This window comes from Hipposideros armiger, unplaced genomic scaffold (assembly GCF_001890085.2).
Source record: "Hipposideros armiger isolate ML-2016 unplaced genomic scaffold, ASM189008v1 scaffold_388, whole genome shotgun sequence".
NCBI classification, from domain to species: Eukaryota; Metazoa; Chordata; class Mammalia; order Chiroptera; family Hipposideridae; genus Hipposideros; species Hipposideros armiger.
The window spans coordinates 1337042-1346837 of NW_017731738.1; the positions used below are offsets into that span (position 1 = coordinate 1337042).

Genomic DNA, 9796 nt, shown 5'->3' on the forward strand with positions numbered 1-9796 from the left:
GTAATCATCTCTTAAACAAAAATTCTCCAAAGACTTAGCAGAAACCAGGGTTAAGAAAAGAGAGCCCTGGCTGGACACGGGGCCTTTTGTGGAGATGTTCTTCCTCAGCAGAATTGGTCCTTTCAAGATCCTTTCTGTTTGATCCTTAGATATATGCGTTCAGTATTTGAATAAGGAGCCTCTCTCCCTCTCTACTTCCTTAGGCCTTCCAGCACATTACAGTAGAAAAAGTACTGTATCTCCCTTCTAGTCCTTCCTTTACACCCTTTTTTGCTCTGAAACAATGTTTCTCAACTTTGGCGCTACAGACATTTTGGACTGCTAAACCTTTGTTGTGGGGGGCTTCCTGTACATTGTAGGGTGTTTAGCAATATCCCTGGCCTTTACCAATTAGATGCCCATAGTAGCCCCCAAGTCATGACAAGCAAAAATGTCTCCAGACACTGCCTGATGTCCCCTGGGGGACAAAACCACCCCTGGTTGAGAACCAGTGCCTTATGATATTGAACAAGTATTTGATTTCCCTGGAGGAGATGTAGTTTCCTCATTTGTGTAAATGTAGTTAATAATCCCTGCCTATTGCCCAGGACAAAATATTTTGTACAAGTGTCCTGTGTGGTTTATAGTATAAATATGTGTATAAATAAGAGGTTGGGTTAAGCCTGGCAGCTGAACTCCCCTCTGGACTTTATTTCTGCCAGTGTTTCAGTGCAGAAAACAAAGCTGAGCATGTCAGGTTGTGCAGATGGGTGACGGGCCTCATGACTTATGTGTGGATGGTACTCTACATAGCTGTTCTGTCCACGGAGAGTGGGTGGGTACATTTCCGGAGGTGATGTGAGCAGGACTTGACTAACTGATGTGCTCCTTACCAGGCAATCCTGATATCCTGAGGCAGCTGCAATGGGGCAAAGCTCCACTGGAAGGGCATGTGGCGTTCCTCAGAGTGACTTTAGCCTTTCGCTATGCTGAGTATTTTAGCACTGTGGCATGCACGGCTTTGGGCCAACATGCCCATCTTTGGTCCACCACTGTTTGGAGTATCCCAATCTTCTGCTCCTATTTATTTCATATCAAACAAACATTTATTATCTCTTATGTGCACAGACGGCATTGTATTGAGTGCTTTCAGATGCATTCTCTTTTATTCCTTTTGTAAACCTATATGTGTTATCACTTGTTTTTACAGATAATAACAGTAGTAGCAGTAGTAATAGTAGCAGTAACAGATGCAACAGTGGTAGTAAAAACTAACATATATTGAGTTCTTACTGTGTGCCTGGCACTGTGCTAAGTGTTTTATATGTATTAGGTCATTGAATCCTAGCAAGAATTTATGGAGTAGGTACTATTATTATACTCCTTTTTACGGATGAGGAAACCAAGGTGCAGCAAGATTAAATACCTCATCTACACAGCTAGTAAGTGGTAGATCCTGGATTTGAATCTAGGCAGTTTGTTTCTAGAGCCTACTCTCTTAGGACAGGGTTAGAGATATTAAATAACTCGTACAAGTTCAAGGAGTTAGTAAGAGGCAGAACTTGGATTCACAAATAATGTATGACTGCAATCCATCGCTGTTTCCAGTGCCAAGTACTCACTATTCTCTCTGCCGCTTTCTAGATAGGATTGCTTCTGTGGTGCTAGCTTACAGCACAGCTCAGGGATCTAGGAAAGGATACTTCAGGAATTCATGATGGGATGAGAAAAGGGGTGGTAAAAAGAGGCAGAGAGGAACTTGGAATCAGTGTGATGGAGCTCTTATTCAGTACTTTGGTCTGGATATTTATTTTTAATCTGCTTTCTATAGAATTCTGCTACTTTTAGTTAAGGATACTTTTGTTTTGGATGGTAGTTTCTGGATTTAAAAGCATAACATGTCTTTAATTATCATAGGTCTGGTTATGGGCCTGTTGGCTAGCTGTGCGTTAGAGCAGACTGGAAAGGGCTAGGACCTGGAACCAGGCTTATCCTCAGGGTGGGCAGGCGCTGATAGGAGAGAGGTTATTTGAGGAAATTAAACCCTTATGATGGTATATTTATTTCCTAGGTTGTTGTCACAAAGTGCTACAAGGGGTGGCTTAAAATAACAGATGTTTATCCTCTCACAGTTCTGGAGGCTAGAGGTCCAAAGCAAGGTGTCGGCAGAGCCATGCTCTCTCGGAAGGGCCGAGAGGAGAACCCTTCTTTGTCTCTTTCCGGCTTCTGGTGTCTGCGAGGTATCCTTCGCATTCCTTGGCTTGTAGTTGCATCACTCCAGTCTCTGCCTATCTTTACGTGGCCTTCTCCCCTGTGTGTTTGTGTCACTGTGCCTAAATTTCCTTCTTCACATAAGAACACCAGTCATATTAAATTTAAATTTAGGGCCCACCCTAACCCAGTGTGACCTCAACTTGTTTACCTCTGTAAAAGACCCTGTTTCCAAACAAGGATGCATTCACAGGTTCTGGGTGGACATGAATTTTGGAGGGTTACTATTCAATCCAGTGCAGATGGTATCCAGAGAGTAAGCAGCAAATGGCTCTGCATACAATCAGCATGAGGGAAGACCCACTGGAGTACGTGGGGGTTCTGACCAGTGAGTGAAGCATGACAGGATACTCCAGGAGCAGGTTGTGATTGGAGATTCAAGTAGATCATTACCATTTTTAATTAGTGTAAGCAGATAGGAGAGTCCTTACCCTAGGCTGGTTTCTGTTTTCTGTGGGTCCCTGGCAAGAGCAAGGTAAAAATCTCTGAGGTACGAGACACATAGTCAGTTTGCCAAGAAAGAGAGCAAGTCAGGTACTTAGGATCTGAGTCATGAGAAGCCTTGGTCTCAGGAATAAGGAAAAGCTCAGATAGAGTGGGGCCAACTAGGTCTGGACAGGGCAGCTGTAACTCACTGCTGAGTCCCAGAGAGTTGGCTAAAGCATTTAAAAATGCCCCCTTCCTTGGGAAAGGCCTGGAGCCCAGGTAGCACTGAGCCATCAGCTTGGGGTTCAGTTGGCCATGGGTGAGGGACAGGAAGGAGAAATGAATTAGAGGCTTCATCATTATAACTTAGAAACAAACTGTCAGTTTCTGATACTGGCAAGTGTTAAGGTGCCCTGGCATGGTGTAAATAAGAGTGGGCTCTCTAGGTAATAGTGGGGATTTTAGACAAAGGAGAATGAAAAATTTAATAATATTAAATGTTATTTGTAAAATGAAAGCTCTTGCTCTTCCTAGGAAATAGTTTGTAGGTCAGCCAGTCTGCTTTCATCAGAGAGGCTGAGTCAGCCGTTGAACTGTTTGGACCTTAGCACTTCTATTTAAATTCATTGCTTGATAAGGCTTCTTTGGAACTATATTTCTTTAATATAATCAGAATCCATATCTGTCTGTTTCTCCCCTCACCTTTAAGCTGGACTGATTTCTGATAAGAATTATGTCCTAGACAGTTTACAAGAGCAGAGAACCCCAATGCTGGTGCTGGTCAATGGCTTCTCCGCCTACTGGCCTCCACCCTTCTAGCTTTGTTCAATTACCATTGCCTTTTTTTTTTTTTTTTTGTGATTGCCCTTTTCTCCCTGGACCTATGTTATATTTCTAACCCAGGGTCTTTATTCAGTTAGTTTGGTCTTTTATTAGTTTTGGGGACCCTCCAAAGTTTGCCATAGGAGACCGTGTTCCTTAGTTCCCAAAGTTACTATAAACAATTCTGTGCTGAATGTTACTGCTCACAAATTTTTGTATGCTCATAAATTATCTGCTTGGGATAAATTGCTGGAAGTGAAATTGTGGATCAAGGATATGCAATTTTGAATGCCTTTTATACTTATTTCCAAATCACTCTTCAGGAAAGTTTATACTCTCTAGTTTTATATATAGGCACTCTTGTCCCTGAATTCTTACTAATACTGAGTGATTTTTTTTTAAGTTTTGTCAGTTTGATAGACAACAGATTGTATCATATTTTTGTTTAAATTATTATTATTTTTTTTACTAGGTTGAACACGTTTCATGTTTTTTGGCTATTGAAAAGTTCTTGTTTGGGCAATTACCTGTAAATATTCTTTGCCTATTTTCTTTTGGAATATATACTTTTTATCCCATTTATTTATTAAACCAATATTAATTGAGCACCTTCTATATGCTAGTGCTTGACAGTGTTCTAGGTAAGCAGCACAGACAAAATCCGTGATTAAGGAGCTTATATTCTAATGTAGTGAGGCAGAAAATAAATAAATATGTAATACAAGTGGGGATAAGGACTGAAAAGAAAAGTAGGCATGAATGGGAGGCAGAGAATGATGGGGTGGGTGGTCAGGGGCCGCCTCACTGCTACTAGAGACTGGAAGAAGATGAAGGCACAAGCTCAGCTGGTATTTGGGGAATGCATTATAGGTGGAGGGAACAGAGTGCAAAGGCCCTAAGGCAGGAACTGTGTCTGACATGTGACTGTAGTTTGGTGAATGAGGAGGAGAGTTAGGAGGTGAGTTTGAGAGGTAGCAGAGTGCGGTGGATGTGGGGACACAGACCTTGCAGGGCCTTAGAGCAGAGTAAGGAATTGGATTTCGTTCTGAGCAAGATGGGGAGCCATTGGAGAGTTCTGAGTAGAGAAGTGACATAACCTGTCCCAGTGTTTTAAAAGAACCTTGGTGGTGGTAAGTGGAGACTAGACTGTGGGGAACAGTGGTGGAATAGGAAGACCAGTGAGGGGAGCCTCTTGCAGTGTGACAGGTGAGAGATGCTAGTGGTGTGGAGATGGTGACAGGGGATTCTGGATATGTTTTGAACATAGAACCAATGGGTTTTGCTGATAGATTGGATGTAAAGATGACTAAGGTTTTTTGTCCTAAGCAACTGGTAATGCAATTGCCATTTGCTGAGATGGGAGGAAATGTGGAGAGAACAGGTTTGGTGGTGGTGAAATCTTAATGATTTGTGAGAGCTTTTTATGTGATGGAGTGTATTAATCTTTTGCCATTTAGGCAGAAATGTTTTTTTCCTCCCTCAACTTGTTAATGTTGTTAGTGTTGGGGTTTTTTTTGTTTCTGTTTTTTTTTTCTTTTTAAAGATTTTATTGGGGAATTGGGGGAGAGGAACAGCCAAGTTGTTGTCCTTCAATCTTAGTTGTGGAGGGCGCAGCTAGCTGAGCTCCAAGTCCAGTCGCCATCTGGCTGCCAATCGGCAGCTCAGGGCAGCTCAGCTCAAGGTGCCGTGTTCAATCTTAGTTGTGGGTGGGCATAGCTCACCATCCCATGCGGGAGTCCAACCGGTAACCTTGTTGTTAGGAGCACGTGCTCTCACCAGCTGAGCCATCCTGCCACCTGTTGGCAGCTCAGTGACAGCTCAGCTCGGGCACAGCTCACGGGCCCATGCGGGAATCAAAGCCGCAACCCTGTTGCACAGAGCTTGCGCTTTTAACCAATTGAGCCACTTGGCCGGCCCGTTAGTGGTGTTTTGCTCTACAGAAATGTCAGCTTTTTATTTTGTCATCTGTTAGATCCTAGTTTTGGGTTTTGCTGTCCTGTCTAGAAAGACATGCTTTCTTTAGGTACCCTTTGGTTTTGTATTTGCATTTAACTCTTTAATCTGGGTGGAATTAATTTTGGTGTAGACTGTGAATTACAGTTCAATCTTAATTTTTCTCAAATAATTGACCTGTTATCCTGGCATCATTAAATAATTTGTTCTCTGCTAGGAGACATGATTATATCATTTCCTCTGACTTGGGAAAGGGGTGTATGGCAGGTTGTATAGAGGTATTCTGTCACGTATTAGTGCTTAGCAAGCCTCTGGTCTTGTTTTCGGTTGATGACTTGGTGACTAATTTCTGAGCATACCAGTTATAAACATTTGTCTCCTGAGTATCTTCTATTCCCAAAAGAGATACCTGACTTAGACGGTGGCTTTTATCAGTTTCCCTCAATGACTATGAATTCTGCCTTGTGGATGATACGCGACCTGTTTTTAATAAGCACAGCCTGTGTGACCTGCCACCACATATGCTTTTCTGCCACGTCATTTTGTCAATTGATAATTGTTCCAAGATTATAAACTCAAATTTCCTTTAGCAATGCAAAATCGACTACGGGGCATACTGCAGATTCCAAAGCCCTATAACCTTTATGTTTTCCACTGTTACAGTCTCTATACTCTAGTCCTCTGATATGATAATTTAGAGGTGACAATAGTATTTAATTTACTGTTTTTTTTTTCTTTAAGGCAAGAAATGGATTTCTTATGTTATTAATAATGTTCAACTATAAAATTTTATAGTTGGGTAAAGTCTTCAAGCTTGGAATTAAACCTCCAGTATGTTGTTGGCTTTGAAATATGTGTCAAGGCTGATTGAACCTAAATCTCTTAACTATTTTCTCTGTTTTTTTTGTAGAGAGGGAAATATGAGGTTCCTAAGTGGCTCTCTCCCAGTAGCATTCTGCTTCTTCAACAAATGCTACAGGTAAACTTTGTTATTTATTTAGGATTTTTAAATAATAGAAGTCTATTGCAATTGATTGATCCAACTTTAGGATGTCTGTGGTGCTGCTACATTTGGAGGACAGCACCATTTATCTATTAGTTTTAAAAAATCGCATTCATTATGTCTACCATGAAAATATTCTCTACTAGATGCGTTCTTAATTCTGTTGAAAATGCATTTTCTTTTCGACCTCTACTGTATGTCTTTGTTGATAATGGTTTTTCCTTCTTTTTCTTCAGCATTGTCTGTTTTCTCTAACCAGCTTTTGCTCCACTATCTTCTGTTTTCTTGCTGCCAATCTTGTACATTAGATATGCAGTAGATACTGAATAAATGCTTGAATGAGCTAACATACAATTGAAGGGGCCCCATGATCTAATGTAGTGGTTCTTAAACTTGAGCATGCATTGCAGTTGGCAGGTGGGCTTGTTAAAACACAGATTGCTGGGCCGGCCGAGTGGCTCAGTTGGTTAAGAGCTCGCTCAAGGGGTTGAGCTCTGAGCAACAGCGGTTCGAGTCCCGGCCCGAGCTGAGCAGCTGCTGAGCTGCCAACAGGTAGCAGGATGGCTCAGCTAAAAAAAAATAATAATAATAAATAAATAAAACACAGATTGCTGGCTCCACCCTGAGGGTGTCTGATTCATTAGATCTGGGGCAAGACTAAGAATTTGCTTTTTTTTTTTTTTTTAAAGATTTTTATTGGGGAATTGGGGGATGGGGATAGCGCTGGGGAATTGGGGGAAGGAGAACAGACAAGTTGCTGTCCTTTTGTTCTTCAGTCTAGTTGTGGAGGACGTTGCTTCATTGGCCCAAGTTGGCACCGTCATTGCGCTCTTCCTGGGCGAGGCAGATCAGTCGCCGGCTTCTGGATGGCCGCTCAGGGCGGCTGCAGGCTGCTCACGCTGGTTGCTGGCTACACACGGTAGCCCATGGCAACCCACTGCAGCAGGGGCTGCAGCCTATGCCGTTGCCGGCGACTCATGGCAGCCCAGCTCCAGGCCGAGCTGTTGTTTAGCATCTTTAGCTATAGAGGGCAGTGTCACTGGCCCTTATATGTGGGATCCAAACTGGGGCCCTCTGGTGTCGCAAGCCGGCTCTTAACCAATGCGCCACTCGGCCAGCCCAAGAATTTGCATTTCTAACAAGCTGATGTTGCTGGGACACACAGATTTAGCAGAATGGCCTATGAGAGTGAAAGACAGGAATGCTGAGGTCTAGGCATCCACCCTTTTAATCAGTATGCATGTCACCTACCTTAGTTCTGATCTATAAAATGGGGATGCCCGGCCTGGCCTCACTGCTAGGTAGTGTTAGGAGGATAAAATGAAGTTAATAGGAAACACTGAAAATATGAGTACCCTATTAGTGCAGTTTTTTTCATTATTATATATTCAGAATATCTCCCAGTTTTTCTATCTATTAAGCCATCTCCACTTTTTATTCAAAATTCACCTCAGGCTCACCCACCTTGATTAAGTAGGGCCAGACCACCAAATCTCTGTGAGATTGAAAACACCTCATCCTTTCTTGTAAACGCCAAAAAATTAATCTTTGTTGATTAATTTTCCCCTCGTCACATTTGAAAATTACAAATGGAAAAGAAAGGTGTGCTTTTCAACTTGTCCTATGTGATGGTAACCTCATGGGGAGGTAGAGATTGCATATTCAGTATGAATGCCCTGCATTGTGGCTGCTTGAATATTAAATTGGTGAATATTTCCTGTGAATAGGTTTTCCAGCAAAAGACTATTACATCATACAATAGATTGACTGAACTTCATGAATAATGTCCATACCAATGAAGTTCATGTTTGTTAAGCATTTATCTCCTAAGCCTGTGTTGGTTGCTATAGTTTTCTTGCCTCTATTGCCTTTTTAAAAGCACTTATTCCAAGGCCATTTTAAGGTCTTGGACAGCATTTTTGTGATGATAAAGTTTCCATCTGTTCTGATGAATTTTGAGTTCTGTGTCCTTTATTTGGAATGTTAATCTCTACCTACTTCTCAATGGCCACTAGGTGGACCCAAAGAAACGGATTTCTGTGAAACATCTTCTGAGCCATCCCTGGATCATGCAAGATTACAACTGTCCTGTCGAGTGGCAAAGTAAGAATCCTGTAAGTAAAATGAAATCCAATAGAAATTAAAAAAAAAAGAAAAATTGTGTGATCTTTGTGTGGGTTCAGAGCCTACACTGATGTAGTCTAAATGTAAAAGAAAATGTTCTTTATAGACTTATTTGTCAGATGGGTGTTTGGGAAACTTGTAACCTGATTATACATTGACCTGTTTATCTCTAGGAAAGGGGTTCTTAACCTGGGCAGTGTAAGAGAATCACCGGGACCTTTGAAAAAATGCCTGTGCCTCACCCCAGAACAATTAATGGCTGTTTTAAAAGTACCCAGGCGTTTTTGATGTGTAGTCAGGAACACATTCCCAGAACAGTGTTTTGGGAATCATGAGCAAGTTACTTAACTTCGCCAAACCTATTTATTCATCTGTAAAAAGTAGGTTAAACTAGCTCTGTCTACTTCCCAGAGTAGTTATGAGGCTACAGTTGTTCTCAGACTTACAAGTCTGAAGACCCCTTTATGCTCTTAATATTTGTTTATTGATTCATTTAAAAATAACAGTAGTAAACCTATTACATTTCATCACAAACACACTATTTTTCAATTACAGTTGCCATTCAATATTATTTTATATTAGTTTCAGGTGTATAGCATAGTGGTTAGACAGTTATATAATTTATGACGTCATCCCTCCTGTTGGGTCTGAGTTGTTCGGCTAAGGATAGTTTCGGGTGGTGAGGTACCCAAATGGCAAAAAAACTTGCAGTCTTTGACATGAATGCAGCCACACTTTATTCAGCAAATGGAGAACAGCAGCAGAGGCAGAACTCAGAACTGCAACCTTGTTAAGCAGAGCTGGGTTTTTTTATAACACAATAACAATAGTGTCATGGTGCCAGCACACATGCGCACTAAGAGCAACTCACATAAACAAGTTGTTTTCCTTGCAGTCCCACCTAGGCCTGGAGGAGTCAGGGCTGCCAGTCTCCAAAGCTTGTAAACATTTCCTGACCCTGGGAGGCCCTGGGCCCCCACACCCCCATTAGTCTATAGTGGCACTATACATAGTTGTTGCAACATTATTATTATTTTTTTTTTTTGGTAAGATTTTTATTGGTGAATTGGGGGATGGGAACAGACAAGTTGCCGTCCCTTTGTTCTTCAGTCTGTGGAGGACGTTGCTTCACTGGCCCAAGTTGGCACCATCATTGCGCTCTTCCCGGGTGAGGCAGATCAGTTGCCAGCTTCTGGACGGCCGCTCACGCTGGCTGCT

General features: G+C 41.9%; 1 protein-coding gene across 1 annotated transcript in view; it reads left to right on the forward strand.

Annotated features, from left to right (window-relative positions):
• MELK (maternal embryonic leucine zipper kinase) overlaps positions 1–9796 on the forward strand; it is a 78936-nt gene that overhangs the window by 30209 nt on the left and 38931 nt on the right. The window contains exons 9-10 of the mRNA XM_019663273.1: positions 6362–6430; positions 8470–8568. Coding sequence (XP_019518818.1) covers positions 6362–6430; positions 8470–8568 — 168 coding nt within the window. The remainder of the gene's footprint in view (positions 1–6361; positions 6431–8469; positions 8569–9796) is intronic.